General features: G+C 39.8%; 1 protein-coding gene across 1 annotated transcript in view; it reads right to left on the reverse strand.

Moving 5' to 3' along the window:
- RB195_011602 (uncharacterized protein) overlaps nt 1-19,004 on the reverse strand; it is a gene marked incomplete at both ends in the record, with an annotated part of 51,920 nt that overhangs the window by 2,228 nt on the left and 30,688 nt on the right. The window contains 7 exons of the mRNA XM_064193096.1: nt 903-1,046; nt 7,946-8,027; nt 9,972-10,099; nt 11,575-11,673; nt 11,760-11,908; nt 12,745-12,880; nt 15,437-15,577. Coding sequence (XP_064050679.1) covers nt 903-1,046; nt 7,946-8,027; nt 9,972-10,099; nt 11,575-11,673; nt 11,760-11,908; nt 12,745-12,880; nt 15,437-15,577 — 879 coding nt within the window. The remainder of the gene's footprint in view (nt 1-902; nt 1,047-7,945; nt 8,028-9,971; nt 10,100-11,574; nt 11,674-11,759; nt 11,909-12,744; nt 12,881-15,436; nt 15,578-19,004) is intronic.

A 19,004-nucleotide genomic window follows, 5' to 3' on the forward strand; every position in this document is an offset into this window, starting at 1 on the left:
ACTGGGACCGGAATGCAGATTTAAGGATCGCGTAACTCCGACAGTAAACTGCTCTTTTCACATTGCTCTCGTCGGATTTGGAATGATATTTGAGAGACTATGTCGTGAACGTGAAGCGATAGTTATAACTGGTTGTATTTACAGTATACTTTCAGGAGATACTGAGAAATCATTATTCTTGTTTTAACACGTTTCAAGATAGAACCTAAGGGGAAATCTTTGATACTGGGTTCTTTCCAGGAATAGGAAACGTAGATTTCAAATACCACAGTGAAAAAGAGAACCACCACCTATAAGTTGATGAGGCAATTTCACCAAAGAGACAACTTTTTTTTACATTCATAGTGTTGAGAACTTTGTTACGTTAAAGTCAAAGGATAAAGTCATTGGCGTTTCAATCCACTGGGGATGCGCAAACACAATTCACTCCAGTTCGTAATCGTTGAGGTTTTGGAACCTATACTTATCGGTTTGTTTCGACTCATCGACGTGCGGCCACAGCGGACTACTAACCAATTGCTCCATACCCGTCCCCCCCCCCCTCCCCCTTCTTTATTATGCTCTCTACCATAAATTGGGCAAATCGTCTGGTAACCGATATTTGTTAAGTCAACACTGTGGGTGTAACGAGTATGGTACTATGCAAAGGTGGTGAGAGAGCAATTTTTTCTATTTATTTAGAGCTCTGAAGATTGAATCCTCATAAGCCGAGAAAGACTTAGGGCTTTATTGCTCAGAGCTGCATTTCTTAAGTTAAAAGTAGATTGATAGAAAAGGTTGATTCTGCACAAAAAATAAATTTAAGAATATCAGATGGAGAAATTAGACATTTCTCAATATTTGCCACTCAAATTTACTCGTTGTGATAACGTCTGCTCTTCTAAGAGATCTCATCTACATACCAAGGCTGCTTCTTTAGCCTGGGAATATTTTTGCAAATTTTCCTGCACATGACGAGGGCATTTCTCGTGGTAGTCGTCCCAAGGACAGTTGTCTCCATCTCCATCGGAAATTATTACAATGATCCGCTCATCTGTTTTTTCACGCTGAACACTGTTTTAAAAGAGTAGGTTTTGAAATAAAAATAATAATAAATAAGGATTAAGCCTTGCATCGAAAGTAGCTCTAGATATATCTTACCGCGCCTTCACTTTAAAGAATAGAAGTTACAAGGGTGATTGATCGCACATCTTCTTCAAAACTAGTACTTTTAAACATTTGCTTATGTTGGGTCTAAGATCGCTGTTGATGTTTACCAAAAGCTAAGATTCAGGGGCTGTCGGCTTTGTCAGAACCCGAAAAATCAAAGCCATAATCGACCTACGCTTTCAAACCCTCGCCTCATCGCCCTACAGGAAATACTCACACAGTCAGAGAAAGACGGGTGTGCAGCTGCATTGCGTGTCGGTGGACATGGCTTAACCGGGCACATTCCCATACTTGCGGGCAAAAAACGTTAGGTGAAACCGCCATGTTAAGACCGTTTTAAAGGCAAAACGATGCCCTAAGAGAAGAACAGCCAGAATTGAAGGAGGAAAATAGGTGTGGCTTCATGTAGGTACCGATCTCCTGATGACCTACAACAGTTAAAAGAATGATCTTCATTGACTACAACCACATTGCATAGCTGTACGTCCTATCCAACGGATTTGTATTGATCACGGTCATGTTGCACGACTATAGGTACGCCCCATTCAAAACCTCGCGTCTATGACTGACAGTTACGGTAAGGACGCCTGACAGCGTAACAATCACATGTAAATGTTCTTGAATTGCTGTGTGGAAGGTAGCGTAGCAGCGTGTTAGGTCGTCCTCAGCTCCAACGTATTTGTTGCTTTTTGGCGGGGTTCGTGGACTTTGCCCTGGCCAAAGTTATGTGTACGATTTCGTTTTGATTTGAATGCGAGTGTTTCCAACTTCAACAGGGAGTAGGAAGATTATGACCGCTTTTGCATTTTACCGTTACATGGCACGGTTTCATTAAGCATAATTTTTCCTGGAAATACTTCTTCTGCTGTTAAAAAGATGTGCATTCGACGCCTACAAATGTTCATCTAATGTCTTACATACAACATGAAAGGTTACTTTCAGAAATATGTGTGAAGGTGACATTGTTGGTTAGCAAAGGTGATGACATGCAATAAAATGGGGTTGAGCTTGGCAGGAACTTCTGTGACTCTTACATACCTCCTCCACAATTTTCAGAATGCAGTCTGCTAATTTACTAATAAGTAATGTCATTTCCTAAAGACCCCTCTCTCTTTGCTACTCCAAAAAAGCATTTGTTCGCAGTCTCCCACTCAATTTCAATTTTAGAAATACGATTTTTCTTCCATACGCTTCTTTTTCGTCTTTTCAAAAATATGTGAACTTGAGCTGCGCACTAGTCTGAAAGGTGCATCCAATGCAGTGGCTATCCGTAATGTTTCTCTACGCACAAACATGTTTTTTAGGCTTCTTTGCGTATATAGTGATTCGAGGATGAACCATCTTCAACCAGTTGAATGGAAAAGCCGACGGACGTTAGCACAAATATAGGGTGCAAGTTATTTTTAGTGGCTATGAGAAAAGCCACTAAAAATAACTTGCACCGATAGACCTTAAGAGTCTTAAGTCTTAAGAGACCCGATAAACAAACAATAACTAGCACTGCTGTTTCGACGTTAAACAGAACACACCCACTACGATTTGTGAAAATTCATAAACATTATTCATGAGAATTTATGGAAACTTACAAAAACAGGCGGCGGGAGAAATGCTCCAAGAGATTCTTGGGCTTTTCGCATAGACTTGAGCAGAGAGCCTCCTAGAGACTCTTCGGCATAGTTCAATCGTGTTTGTGAAGCAAATATTTCAGCTACTTCTAAGCAGCGGTATCTTTTTCAACGTTTTCCGTGAGTTCACATATGAGCAAGACTGTTGTTGACTGCTATACTTGTATACTAGCTTTAGATGGAATCTCTTGCATTATATCACTAGTTTTTCAAATGTAATGATTTGCCCGTTTATCGAACTCAAAACTACAACTGTGGCGAAGCCATTTCGGAGGTAGGTTATGCGTAATTACGAAGTTGCATTTGTCAAAGTGGAGACTGAAGCACTATACGATACCTTCAAGAAAGCCTCCAAATAATACTCGAAAAAAGTGCGACCGGTGACAATGACATTGTCGAGGCAGACAGCAGCTCCGTTGAGTCCAGAGATTATGGAGCCGGTGATCAGCTGGAAGATCCAAATTGATCATCGTCTCCATAATCATCATCGTTAACTCTAAAAGATCTAAAACGGTACACATTTATGTGAACGATTTAGAAGAAGATGGTTCCTCCAGTGAGCTTGGTAACGACATCCGCCGCAAAGTGGAGCAGGTATCGATGTAATTGCGCCGTTTTTGAGTCTTGTCGAGAAGTCAAATCAAAGTCGAATACGTCCATTTGCCCTTCTCACATCGGCGATAGGAGCAGCTTGTGACAGCTAGCTCTAAGCTCTTCTGCAGATGCGGACCGAAATAAGAGATCTTTTGCAGATGGGGACCTCTTAAATGCATCCGGGTTGGACGAACGTAATGAAGAAGTTTGTGCCGTTGTCCAGTTGGGAGGGTGGAAGGTTCATTGATGTGAATTTCCTGGTGGATTCTATCACACCGGCTGATAGTAACTTGGCAGAGTTTCTCCCAGTTTTGCTCCTGACAAGTCGAATGCGGTGAAGGCAGAGGGAAGGTGTGTCGCGAAAAGGTTGGTAGCAGGTTTCTTGTCCTTCTTTTCCTCTGGTGTTGGCGTGGCTTCGACGATCATAAAGTCATCATTTACTGACTCGCGGGGAAGATACTTTTTGACTAATCCGTCGATGGCGGATTTGTTCTCGCTTTTCCACATTCCGAAACTATCACAATTCCCTGGGTTTCCCAACTGGGGGTTGAGACCCTAAGAACAATTAAGCAGCAGATTTGAAGACTCTCTTAAGCGGTAACAAGCGGTACTCTCTTAAGTTATCTCTTATGAGGCGAGATCAGGTGAATAGGATGAATGGAGGATCATTTTCCATTCCGAAACCTCCAGCATTCCCTGAAGCAAAAACTGTTCAATTCTTTTACTGATGTCAAAGCCGTTGTTGTGTTGTATTCTGAGTCGCTGCGTCAGTTTCTGGTCCCAGTGAAATGTAACAATCCCAGAAACATGGAACACTGTGATAAACAATCATGCTAAATGCACTTGCAAAGAAAGATTACTACGTTCTTCAGGTGGAGAAGAAATAGACTGAACGTCGCCTACATACACCTTTGCACTCTTGAGAGCTGAGAAACTGCAGAACGTAAGTGCTCCAAGTTCCCACGAAAATCGTTGAAGATTACAACATAGACTTACGAACTTAATGCGTTTGGGGGGTCACCAAGATAACGAGGTGCAAAGCGGCTATTGTAAGATTTGGCACGAACGCCAAGGTGGAAAACAGTAACCGTGTGGTCGAAAATATGCTAGACGATGGACAGCTTCATCCTTTCCGCATCGGCCACAACAGTATACGTGATTGAACCCCTACGACCGCCAATGAAAACAAGAGGAAACTCTCAGAATTTAGTTCGACTGCGTTTGGCAGTAGAACGCTTCTCAGTTGTCTAGAATGTAGGACTATTTGACCTATTAATACTTTTCTGAGCGAAGCTAAATGCACATTTCTCTGGCTAGATGTTTTTGTTTGCTTATTTTTGACGCTGGTAATGCGAAAAACGCAAAACACTCGAAGTAAATAAGTTTTGAGAGCTCCTACTGCTACACCTATTTATCTTCATTTATTCCACTCCAATATCTCTGAGGGATAGGAAATGTTTTTGTTTTTCGGATTTCCAGTTATCACCTTTTGTCTCTTTGAAGTTCATGATCATGCTCAATAATAACGGGCTTAGTTTTTTACGTGTGTGAGCATGTCTAACTCTGTGTGTGTGGTGTGTGCGTCAACGGGGTTGAATTGTTGTGCCATAGTGCAGTGTTATGGCGCAGTAACTTCGTGTGCGCAAAGGTAAATGGGACGTTGCAACCGTTTCATAGCCGTGGCCACTGCCCGCGTTCCTTTTCACCTTTATGACTCCTCCGCGCGTCTGTTCCCTTGCATGTTTGCCTCAGATAGATAACATGCCTTCTTTAGAAAGTGGAAACACGAATGGAAGCGGCTGCTTACATAGGAACGATCAATTCACATCAATTTGCATGATCGGATGTGAAACGTTATCTCTATCTCTAAAGTGATATCGTTCACCTTATTTTATGTTAAACATCATTCTGTGATAGCTGTTAGGGAAAAAGCGAAAGAAAACCCATACTTCGAAAAATACTTTCAAATTATGTTTATACTATATTGATATCGAAGGAGCGTTTGAAGCTGAACGTTGAATATTCTCGTTATGTAGAAGTGACGCGTTTAGAAAGAAAGCTATGAAATGAACATAAATTTATTTAAAAAACGTTGCTAGGAAAACCCACTTCTAATTTTACAAAAAATGCTACCACCATCAGTTTTGACTGGTCAGTGATGCTGTGCGAAGCGAACACCGCTGAAAGTGTGAAATTCGGTTGTACCGAACCTTCAGACTAGTAGACTTATAATTGTCCTTTCTCGAAGTAATGAACCACTAAGTTATAGCACTGGATTGCTCTGTGATTTTCCTCTATTGCTAATAGAACATGAGATTTCAAGAAAAACTACGAACATAGGTACAAGAATTAGATGAGTATGAGAATGTGGTGGTAGCATGACAGCAAAATTAATTGTGTGGCTATTTTTGTTGCCAGACTGAATGTCCTGCTAAAGGCGGACTTCAGACTCGTAGCTCCTCGTAACTCCCCTTCAATGATCGATGAAAGTTAATAGCAGTGGCATTTTCTGCAAAATTAGTTTTGTGTTTTTTTTAACAACGCTTTCCTTCTCTTTTTAATTATAAATTACCAGACATGCACATGAAATTACAGCGCGAATCTTCTACACCATGACACAGGAATTCGACGTTGTGCAGCCCGTCGTACCCCATTTTATAAACATCTGGCGACGGTAGACCTTTTCCCCTTTTCGAATTTCGTGACACACACATACACAGACACAGACACAAACACACACACACACACGTGACACTGCCGGACCACATTCTTTTTTTGGTGTTCGCTTCGCCCGTCTTCACCGATCGATAAGAAATAACAGTAGCGACATTTTTTGTAAAACTAAAATTTCTTTTTCCTATCAACGCTCTCTTCAATTTGTTTTACCCGAAAATTTAAGCACAGATGTAAGATTTTATGGTTTTCCCTTAGCGCGTCAGTCCTACATTTTGAGAGCAATCAAACTTGATTTTATATCTATGTTTCTCTCAAACCTCCAAAATTTAAGACCTCTGTTCTCAACTATCAGCAAAGAATGACATGATAACATGAAATGACATTGAATATCACTATTGTAATGATAAAACTAACGTTCCAACGTCAGATTCCGTAAACCATTGACTACAATGTATTGTATTTGATCAGCCGTTCGCACGTGTGTTTCCTGTTTTTGAAGAAAGGATGTTAGCAGCATCAGGGAAATATGCTTGGAAATAGATATGTGAACGAGTCATAGAAACCCATTCTACCGCCTTGGGGCTCCCGCGCACCAATCCAAAAAAATCGAATCCGGAAACCCGTCTCTCCCTGCTCTATAGCTTTCTGGCACCGGCGCACCATTTCAACCCCGTGGGACCCGTCCTACCCCATTTACAGCTATCTGACTTCGGGGCCGTAGTACCCGTCTCACCCAATCTTACCGCGTTGAGGCCCCAGCGCACCTGGGCACCGCATCTCCCTTTCTGGAATTTTCTGACTGAGACGCACACATACGCAGATGCACATACGTGACAGGATAAGCCCGTTATTGCACAGCATGATAGCTTGGCAATTTGGAAGTTTACACTCACATAAAAGTTAATTTACCCTCACTAACATATGAGAGAAACTAACTTGCCTTATCAAAGACGACATACATGACTACATAACTTCGGACAATGGTCAAAAGGTAGAGTGCTCATCTATCAGGTGCACGGCGATAGTTCGACACCTCAGCGGTGCAGACTTCTGCATCATTATGGAGTATTTTCGTGACACACACACACATACACATACACATACATATACACACACGTGACAGAATAAGCCCGTTATTATATAGCGTGATCATGACTGCTGTGTGAATATTTTCGTAACAAAAATGATATCACGGCACAATGAAATGTACGTTATTCCTGAACATGTCTCCCATTTATCTTTTTGTAAAAATAGTCTACGAGATCATCATCTTCGAAAAATCGATGATGTAGTGCTACGCCACATCAATCATATTTTCGTAACTATTTTCATACTATTAACTACGCGTCCAAACAATTCTAGTGGAATATTAGAGGGCCCTCTACTTTGAGTTTGACATCTTTCTGGTTTCTCTGCAAAGAGGGTGAGAGACAAATTGTCTGTGTTAATCAGTCCTTCTGGCGCCAACTTTTACGACTTTAATTCAGAATCTTTTGAGTTCTATAAACGCGTGCTTCGCTTTTCCAAGTCTTACGGAGATTGGCCGATGTACAGAGTCAGCGTTTCCGTCTAATCAGACACGACTGGTACCAACTTATTGTCGCAAAAAAGATGAAAGACTTGGTTGACCTACTGCTTATTAAAGTACTAAAGTAACGAATGTGCAGTCACAACCCTTCCTGTCGCCAATTACGCTACACCCGTCTTTCTCTGGAATAGTAGTGAAAACTGGTAATAGAGGATAGCATGCAAGTTGCGTAGTCAGTATTGTGATGGAGAAAAGACTACTGGAATGGTTAGGAGCACGTTGTAACACTCCGGTGATGCTGTTATTATTAGCTTAGTTAAAAGAGAAGTTTAATACTCTCGTAAACAAAAGCAATAAAAGGATATAAAAGAACCTCAAGACTTAGGCGCGCAAGACGAAGTGCCGGTCCAATGCCAGTCCATCTGTTTCCCCATCTTTTGTGTTTAATAAAATTCCTGAAATTGTTTTCGAATCATCAATGTAGTAGTAGAGTCAATATGATATGAAGCTAGATGTAGTTGGATAAGCGGGTGCGCTCGAAGAGGTACTCTGAGGCGTAGCGGTCAGGATCTAGGGGGATCCTTGCTAGTACCATCGCTGCAGCGGCACATAAGCAATTATTTAAGTTTTGGCCAGGACAAGCTGATTAAAGGATCAAGGGATGATGTCTCTGGAGTTAATCAACCTGCTTCGGATGCTCCACCACATTCACTTCAACTCAGCACCGTTTAAAGATTGCGAACATCTAACTAGCCTATTACAATGACTTGCGGGGCTATCCGATGTGTCAATTCAGTGTTTCTACCCTGCTAGGCAAGTAGGTATGAATTTATCGACCCCGGAGAGAGACTTGGTGAGCACTGGGGCGGATTCGAACCAACCATATCGATCATGCAGACAGCCTAACCTCTTATCGACTGCGCTACAGCAGTTCATTTCAATACCACTGCTTTATAGTCTAGTTTTTTCAAACATATAATCACGAGTTAATATAATATCATAATATAATACCATATTGAGTTGAGAACCAAAAATTACCAAGAAATGCGCTTAGATATGGAAAATACTGGCAAAATGGGTGGCAGCAAGTTAGGCTGCGACTATAACCGTCTTGAAGTTCCTCATCCCTCCGAGGCCGATAAATTGGTGATCGAGTTGTCTAAGAGGATAAAAGCACTGATTTGGTACATTTGTCAGCACCGCAACTGATTGTTCAGGTTAAACCTAACCCTCAAACGAATCCGAATTGAAGTCGAACTTCTTGGCACATATAAGAGGGATTGATCGACTGGTCAGCGGAGTACACTTTTATCTCTTTACAATCTGTTATATGTGGATTGATGAAGGACCTCTTCCGTACAACAACGTAGAGTTTTTTTTCAATTCTCACTGATTCTTACGCCTCTAGATTATTGAAAAGGGGCGTCAAAAGAACAAAATAGAGCATTTTCGACACCTTATACCACTTGCTTTTAATGAAAATGCCGAAACGGCCGAAGCAGATTGTGAAATTTGTGGTGTGTATGAAGCCCATCGAATAAACCATTAAAATATTTAGAGAAAATCATGTTTAGAAATGTCAAGGACTGGGAAGAACAATGTAGAGCAGGGAAACTTTATGATGTCCAGTGATAGATGGATGATGTGTATAAGACCTGGGAAACGATAGGAAGTGCAATACAGTATTGATAAGCTGCAGTAATTTTTCCGTTTCTGAAGAGGAAACAGGATGAAATTCTTTTTAGAGTAAAAAAGAATAAAATCTTCAAGGATATCAATCCGTTTTGGATGCGCCAACGTTCTCGACTTCAACTCTGAATCTTTTTGATTCATAAACAACTTTCTGATCTCAGCAAGACGTGTGGGGTGTACTCAATGTATCAAGTCAGTCTTTTCATCCTTCCAGACGAGTTTGGTAGCACTTTATCGACCAGTAGGAATGAAAAGCTCGGTTAGGATTAGAACGCTTTCAAACCATCGACGGTGACGTCACAGTGGATCTCCTGTCGAGTGCGCCACTACCCCCTTGAATATTCTTTTAACTGGCGAAATTCGCATACCGCTGGTCCGTTTTCGATGTGAAATTCCCATTTTTGAAGCGCGAAGAAAAATAGCGAAAATAGCGGGCGATATTTTGAAGCATTATTTTTGACCCATATACAACATCTAACTCAGCGTCAGCGTCTTCATAGTTCGTCTTCATACCTGACTCACATTTTTTATCCTATTATTTTCCTATTATTGTTTTTCCTATTTCTTTTATTTTTCCCATTACTTTTATTTGTTCTGTAATTTTAAAAGAAAAGCTCACTACCTGCTCCTAACCAAATACTCATGAAACTAAAAATGTTTCAAAGTCGTGGATATCTGTAAGAGCAACGAACTGTTTTGCAACTCACCAGACTTTTTCTTCATTCTTCTTATAGTAATCAATTTCAATTTCTATATTAGGATCTCCAGCGATAATAACTAGTCCCATTCGGACATTTTTGATCGACTCCGCCACTTTTCGCATGAAATTTTTCTGCTGAAATGTATATGGAGTCATCGTTACAAATATTGTACCACCTTAATCTTCGCTGTCCTCAAACCACTAATTTTTTGACTAGAGAGGTTCAAGTTTAAAATCGCAAGTACAAGTGCAAAGTTATGTGACACTACACAATACCGGCTTCGTGCTGTATACTAGAGTGGATATGCTTATTCCTTAATGCCTACTTATTTACTTACTTGCTAGAATACTTATCAGTCCTTGGAAGAAATGCAAAAGCACTCCAGTGCAGTGAGATTTACTACGAAGACTCGAAGCAGCGTAAAGAAAAACTCATTATATGTACACGTGTCTACATGTTCGTGACCTCTGCAACAATCCCTTGATGTCACGTCTTCGTTTTTTTTAGAAATTGGCACTGCTAGACATCTCAACCTTCATTTTCTTAGGGTTAAAAGGGAAGCGAAGTGAGACGATAAGAGGCAGAACACATCTACTGAAATATTTGGGGGTAAGATTGAAGATTCTGTCCATTTCTTCCTAATTGCCGTAGAAAATGGCCCGGAAGATACGGCGCGTGCACAAGGTTGGCGCGCTCCAATCGAACTCCTTGTAGAAAATAGTACTCCCGAAGCCGTATCTTCCGGGCCGTTTTTACGGCAATAAGGAAGAAATGGACTTAATCACTATCATTATCTTAGTCTACTATCCCGTAAACGAATACTCCACCTGAAATCCGTTCCACCTCATATTCGTGGAGTGATACCTTTAAGGAATGCAGAGTGTATTGTAAGTTTTCCTGTATTATGTTTCCATTGGAAATCCTGAACTTTTGCTCCTACGAATAAGGAATAAATCTAAACGCTATTTGGAGGAAGCGTATCACGAAATTGAAGCTCCTTGTAAAATATGGAGTCAGGAGTGTCAGTTTTGTGTAACAGTCTAAAAGCGGCATGGAAAACGGTATTCGTTCCTATGAAGTAAGTCGCAACGCACCACTCTTGTGCACGCGACGCATCCACGTGCCAGCGGTCGAAGATCAATGAGATCTCTTCCTTTCACCAGGCTATTCGAATTGAAGCAATGATTACGCAGGTACTGGAGACCGGAGTATGTACAAGCGGGAGCGTTCTCACGTGCGCTTATTAACAAACCTCGCTCCCACGCTACTTTTTATTATGATTATTGGGAACCGAGCGGCCCATGCTCACATAAGCTATCTAAACTATGTTTTGAGGAGATTTTGTTCGTTCGTTTCTTGACGCTACCTTTAAAAGGTAGTTAGCGATTTTATCTTTGTAGACGAAACCAATGTTTTCCTTAACCGAATTTCTCCAATATTCACACTTCAGGACGAGCAAATTCGGCAAATTGATGATAACTTAGTATGAACGTCCATATATAGAAAGTGCATACTTCACTTTTTGTCGAGAAAGCAAAAAAATGGTGTTTTAGCTATTTCATTCATAATTTGCTTTCAAAAGGAACAGAGCCTCGAAATCCAAACCCACCTGCGCCCAACCGTCATGTCCCACACTGCCAGTGTTATCAAGAACGAACATGATTGATCTTGTGATCGTTGTACTAGTGCAATCAATACAAACGACTCCCTCAAAATCATTAGGATCATCGATCATGATCGACAACACAACTCAACCTCCAATTCAAGAGTTAAACTTCTGTGGAATGACCAAACCTCAGGGAATTTTCCATATTTTTCGGGGTCTTTAATTCTACCATCGGCACTGGGATCATTACAAACGCATCGTTGTTTGTTATGATCAAAATGAGCGGCACTGTTGCATTGATCATCTGGTCTAAGTGGTGGTAGATCTGGGGGGTTGCCTAAAATTCGTAAAATTAGAAGAATTTCAAATATTTCAAAAAGGCGGAATTCCAGGTATTCTTGTAGTTTTTGGAATATTCTTGTTTTCTTTTCTAACAACTAGACACTTCCTCCTTTAGTTAACAGAGAATTGTTGTCGAAATACCAAATGAAACGGTTTCAAGGATATTAAGCAACCACCATTGTTCATCATTTCTGGCTGATTCAAAATTTAAGAATCAAAACGTCTATTAGAAGACATTCCAACACTTCGTCAGTCATATTTTCTTCAGATGTCAAATAGTTTACTTCATTAGACGGACCCACAGAAAGTGTACTACTCCGAGAGATTATGCAACAATTACAATTTGATACAATTCCTGCACCTGCAGGAATTGTATCAAATTGTAATTGTTGCAGAACAGGGTTTCATTTTTTTCGAAGAGATTCGTACAGGACCATTGCTACGGTATAGTTTCAGCTACTGTATAGCTTTTTCTCAGCTTTCAGACTTTTCTTCAAATAATGTTTGCAACAAACTCTTCTTCACAAAGTTACCACCCATGACCAATCAAAGAGGAATTGAGTCCTTTTTAGGAAAAGAAAGATTTTAGCAACAAACAGCAAAGAGAAAGTCATGCAGGATAGGATATGATGATAATGACATTCTTGGGCACCAGCTAAGAAATATCTGCAGCCTCCCATAATTTATTTCCACAAAACAAATAATGAACAGATAAACTGATAACGGTTGTAGCAACTGAATTAATGTCTTACGACTATTTCTATCGAACCTCAGCGGTATAGGCAAGCTGTTTTCATGATATCTGACTTTTTCATATCATTTAACACAAACCGTATGTGCAAATAATAGGACGACGAACGAAGGCTGGTATATCCACGTAGTGGTTTAGTAGACCCACAGTGGTACGTGGAAGATCGGCGCAAGTGTTTGCTGGATACTTATCATTCCAATATTTATCGTCAGACATCTGCAATCACACGTTATTGAATACCAGTCTGAACGTCCGGAAAACGGGTCTAAATTTTTTTTGGTGTCCTCCCCCTTAAAAAAAGAAAAAAAAAAAAAAATTTGTTTTTTTTGTAAATTGATTAACAAAATATTTTTTTTTTTTTTTTAAAATAAAAAAAAAAAGAAAAAAATTTTTTTTTTTTTTTTCATTCCTTTTTTTTTAATTTAAAAAACACAAAAAAAAACACAAAAAAACACAAAAAAATTTTTTATTAAAAATAAAAAATAAAAAAAAAAAAAAAAATTTTTTTTTTTTTTTTTCCCCCCAAAAATAAAAAAAAAAATTATTTGAAAAAAAAAAAAATAAAAAAAAAATTAAAAAAAAAAAAAAAATTACACAAAAAAAAAAAAAAAAATTTTAAAATTTTAAAACTTTAAAGGGGTTTTTGGAAAAGGAAAAAAAATTGGGGGAAAAAGAAAAAGAAAAAAAAAAAAGGAGGAAAAAAAAAAAAAAAAAAAAAACCCCCCATTGAGGAAAAAAAAATTTTTTTTTTTTTAAATAAAAATTAAAAAAACCACTTTCAACCCCGGGTCTTTTACACCATTTTATATTTTTTTGGCGGCGGCAGAGGAACCCCGCCGGGGGGGCCCCCTCCCCCCCTTTTTTTTTTTTTTGGGGCCGGGGGAAAAACAAACCCCCCCGGGCCCCCCCCCCCCCCCTTTTTTTTTTTTTTTGGGGGTGGGGGGGCCGCCCCCCCCTTTTTTTTTTTTTTTTTTGGGGGGGGGGGGGGTTTTTTTTTTTTTTTTATTTTTTTTGGTGAACCCCCCCACACCAACTTTTTTTTTTAATTTAATAAAAAAAAAAAAAAAAAAAAAAAAAAAAAAAAAAAAAATAATATATACATGAAACCTCATAAGCAGTACTGGCTATTAAAAGTTTGGAACGGCCCAATACTACTGTTAAAATTTTTACCGATTATCATGATATTTAATAACGGGCTTATTCCGTCACGTGTGTGTGTCAGGAAACTCGAAAAATGGGGTGCTACGAGTCTAACGCCGTAGAATTGTTGTGCCACAATGCAGTATCGCGTATCGCGGTAACTTCCTGTGCATGTCGCAAAAGGTAAATGAGACGTTGCAATTATTTCATACTCGGGGCAGCTACGCGCGTTGCTTTTCATCTCTATTACTCCTCCGTGCGTCTGCTTCCTTGCATGTTTGCCTCAGGTTGGCAACATGCCTTCCTCAGAAAGTGGAAAGACGAATGGAACGCAGACCTTTTCCCTCAATCGCAAATAGCAATATCAAGCACTCACATAAGCTAGTGAAATCTCTGCGTAATCAGCAAATGAGAAAACGTAACATTAACTAACATTTCATTAACTTGACTTGGTGGGGGGTTTGGATGTTATCAACCAACGCGGATTGCTCGTATCTTCGTCGTGGTGTTTAGTCCTAGGACATAGATCTGCTCAACGATCTTGGCCAGCATCAAAATCTCACACGGATCAAGTCGTAGGTGTTCCGTGTTGTTCAGCAAATCTTGAAATCTCTCCTAAACTGCCCATGCCGGTGCCGAATGTCCTCTGGTGCTCCCTCGCTATTTCATTACTAAATTTCTACGAGGCCACTATTTAAGACTTGGTTATGGAAGACTGATCACGACGTGCGGAACGAGTCGATCTGCTGGTTTTCTCGGAATGCGACGAAAGAAGCACAGACAGGATGTTGTCTCCTTTCGAGTAATATCCACTAGTATACCATATCCGATTTCTCGATTTCACTATCATCGTATAGAAAGCGCTGCCCGACTCTTCGATTATGTCGTCATGAAAAAAAGAAAAATGTGCGGGGCAAGTATTCTGAATAGACTCGCAGTTCGAGTTCGTAGGCAATAAGAGTCGAGCACAAACGATAGGTGAATGAGCCAAATGGTTGAGTTAAATGGTGAAAAGGCTTAGACGCATCTTTACATTATATCATTCTTGCATCTGCCAGTGTTCATCAACATTCAGCTCAACTCAAAGAGCTCATCCGCGAGGTCGACCAGTTGTTAATCCGCTTTGATTGACTAGCCTTAATTATCTTTAGAAGACCACATTTGCCACCACTTATCGAAGCTGTGTTCTTGTTCTACAATTACGAGCATTAGGATGCATTCAAGAACAACATATTGCATTGCCGGACTGCTCTGCGCGAATTTTATAACATCTTCGATATTTTCGAGATCGACCAAAAAACAACCATGGATACCGCTTTGTGGAGGGGAACTACGACATCGTGTATCTGCGACTTATGTATCTTTTCTTCTATCCATTTTTAATTGATATTCTCCCTGCTACTGCTCCAAGCCATTCTCAGCTCCGCGAAATAGCAATGCGAGTACAACTTGAAGTTCTACAAAAAATAATTTTCACATTTTTTTACATTTTCACATCACTGCATGCCTCTTGTTCACGAGTATCACATGAGAAATACTGCGAAGATATTGTGATTCAGTCAAATACTAAAGAATATAAGAAATTAAAAAATTATCAACTTCTGAGACCCAATCATGAAATGAAACACTTACAGCAGTAGAATTTTTTGGACCATAGTAAGTCCACCTTTTTCTGTTTGCTTTATAATCCTTATCCAAACTGCAGTCGCTGCTCGGATCGCTTGAGAACGATGGGATGCGTCCTACACTTGCTCTATACAATCCTGCTGGTAACTGGAAGATGTTACTATAAAAACCCGCTCCGCATTTTTCAACTTGTTGGGTAACGGTGTTGTAACACAAATTTTATCTAACTTTTTATTACAACTTTCATCTTCAAGATAAATAAAAGTATCTGTAATGCCATTTAGACAATCTCTTTGATCCTTTTTTCTTCGAAATCTTCCTCGTCTTTTTTCGAGAATCAGAAATGCAGGCTGCTACACTATTGCACTGATCTTTATCGACAAATATCTCTATTTTCAGATAGGATTCAATGCCAAAGAGTAAATTGTTGCAGCCACCATATTAGGCATTTATGTAGTAGTAAATGATATAATTAGAGATATAATCGATTTAACTCTGAACTGATGATATGTCTATAAGAAAAAAAACATATTCGTTTTGTGGACTGTGAATAACTGGGATTTGATACCAGTTTACTTCGGATTTTTAAGAAAGTTGAAGTCAAAAACTGCATAGGCAATTTACAACTGCAGCAAACAGGTTTTTTTTTATTAGGCTCTTTTTCTCTCTGATACCCTTCTTGGTGTTAAATTACTTGAAAGGTTTACAATAGACCAACAGACTGCTTCTGATTTCTTAAATGAAGAAAAACTGAGATTACTAGAAATGAAAGGTTTCTCTCGAGATAATTAACGGCTGACAGAATGTGCATCAAAGACTTCGCTTTAATTTCCTGATCTCGCTGCCTTGTCCTGCAGGAGGACAATTTCTACAGGCAAATTACGAATTTCGCTCTTTATCTCAATGGAGGAAAATTGATTAACACTTCTTTCAGAACAGTATTATCAAAAAAGTGAGAAACAGAATGCTGTTGTATTAACAAATCACTCTGAAGGTCATCCGGCTAACGCCAACTTAACGCTTCTTCTTGTGCACTCTTCGCTAACAGTGAAAAATTAAAGCACAAGCACTTCCCCTAAATTTCTGCCCAAGAAGTAATTTTTTGATACAAACAAAGCTTCACTCGCTTTTTTAGAAATATACGCCATGATTCAATTTTAATATATAATGCAAATGTGAAATGTCATGAATGCCATGATCATACTGATAAAGATAACAGTAATATAATGTAAACAGCTAACAAGTAATAAAACAGCTGTCTATATAGACGTATGCACTCTTTAAAGAAAGGATCCGGCAGATATGGTCAGAGTAACTACAAGCGAGTGCGCATACAGAGAGGTACATTAGTGACATCCAGTTGTCATGTCTAAAAAACGGTTCACGTTTCTCAGTTATTTTCCAACGAAACCGTATGAAATGTTTGGGCAATGTTTGTGAACAATAATCCCTCTTGTTTTAATCTCTGGTGTCGTGTCACCAACCCCGTACCGTAAAGTTCTCTATTCTTTCTTCGGAACCTGCCTGAGTGCTTCTTCTGTGACATCCAGGCAAATACACACACATACACTCAAAGGTGTTATTATATGGCACCAGGTTAAACGTCCGGCTAAAGCCGGCTTTTAGACTTCTTTTGGCGCTCGCTCCTCCTCTTCTGATCAAGAGTGACCGAGTACCGAAATTATCTGGAAATCTTCGCTCAGAATCGAATTTGTTTTCCTTAGCTGCTGTTTCTTCTCCTCTGTTTAGAGATTCCAGCACTGATGGATGCTCTCACAGTTTTCTTCCCATAGGTGTCTGTACTACCTTTAGAATATAGAAAAACTTGATTATACACGGTTATTCCTTTGATACCGCTACAATTTGCAGACAATAACAGGAATATGAACGTCAACATCATACTGGTAGGGTCTGCGTCAGATCACTTTGTCTATTGTTTGCCGCTATATGAGCACCCGTTGACATAGGTACCAACCGCAAAAGGCGAACGTGCAGGGGAATACAATTGCTGGAAAGTAGATAGTGGTGAGCCAAAGGCATACAGTTGTTGGGCCAAGAAAGTTCACGGCGTCTCATTCTTTAACAATCACCGCCCGATTGTTACAGCCTAACTGGGCTATCCGCATCTTCGCCGGCTGTCTCGTCTTTGAACATATCCTAGCCCATCCTGTATGATCTTCAGCTAGAGTTCGCATAGAATGTACCCGTCCGTCGCTGTTCCATAAGCGGCAAAATTTTACGTCTCGACTTAACTCCCTGTCTACGCCAAGTGTTCTCAGATCTTCCTTCGCTACCTCCGTCCAGAACTTCCTTTCACGACCAGGGGAAATCTTCCAGGTATATTCTCAGGACAACTTGAACAAGACGATTGGACGGTCTCCTCATAACGTGACCAAAGGAGCGAAGGCGGTTTTCCGTGAGTAATTCAGAAGGCCGGGCAAGATTTTGACGTTTTTCACGTGCCGTCCGCCAGTACACCATATCCACTTCTAAGTAAAGTTCTTCGTTAAGGCACACCACCGGCCAAAGTAGACCAACAACTGCCTATACAGCTTTCTTTTCATGCAATCAAACTTTTCCATCATCAACTACGAAGCTGCCCTAGTCTTCGATCAGAAGATCATGATAGAGTGCACTGTGGATAGGTAGACTCGCAGCTTGACTTCGTTGGTGATGGGATCGACCACGGGCACTTGGACATTGAGGTGAACGCCGAATTAGATTTAGCGCATCTTTGCTGAATACCTCTCTCGTAGCAACAATCGTTTTTCAGCATATAACTCAAATATTAGAACTCATCCACGACTTCGATAGGTTGTCCGTCCATCCCGACTCATGCTTAGAGTCTCGAAAAGGCCCACATCTGCTTGCATTAATCAGGGCGGAGTCGCAGTATTGATGCTGCAGCTAGTTTCGACACAAAATTAACAAAAAGTTGAAATCTGGAGTAAGAATAAAAGTATCAATTGCGAGAAAATGAAAAAAAGTGATAAAGAGTATTGTAACTTCGTAAATGCAAGGAACCAGCCGAAGAAATTCGCTGAAAAGAGACAATTTTTTAGGAAGCCACTTGTAATTTTCTGCCGTTGAGAAGACACTAATGATGTCTCGACCGGTTTTTGTTTGCGAACTTTGTTTTCATTCTATTTCCATTTTTAAATGTAGGAATGTATCTTCAAATGTCAAAAGTAAGAATTCAAAACTACAGTTCCCGCTATTTTCTTCTGTAACCATCTAAATTCAAAAACCTTAATTGTGGCAGAAAAAACTATATGAAAGCTGTGGAAACGCTAGGATCAAGATCTTATATCGAGGCCTTCCGTATACCTAATGGAAGTTTAGAAAGCTAGAAAAAGCTCTCGAACTATTGGAGCAAAACTAAAGAACAAACAAGCTAGAATGCAACAGTGTTGAATTGATAGCAGAACATATCTTAGAATTTCAGAGAGAAAACAGAGAACGTGAACTTTCACAGGGATTTTGGAGTTATTTTGAATTTCTTCACTGGACCTGAGTCCGAACTCCATATATATAGTGGAGTCAAACCAAAACAATAACGTTCTCGGCCTCTAAG

The sequence above is a fragment of the Necator americanus genome, chromosome III (assembly GCF_031761385.1).
Source record: "Necator americanus strain Aroian chromosome III, whole genome shotgun sequence".
Taxonomy (NCBI): Eukaryota; Metazoa; Nematoda; class Chromadorea; order Rhabditida; family Ancylostomatidae; genus Necator; species Necator americanus.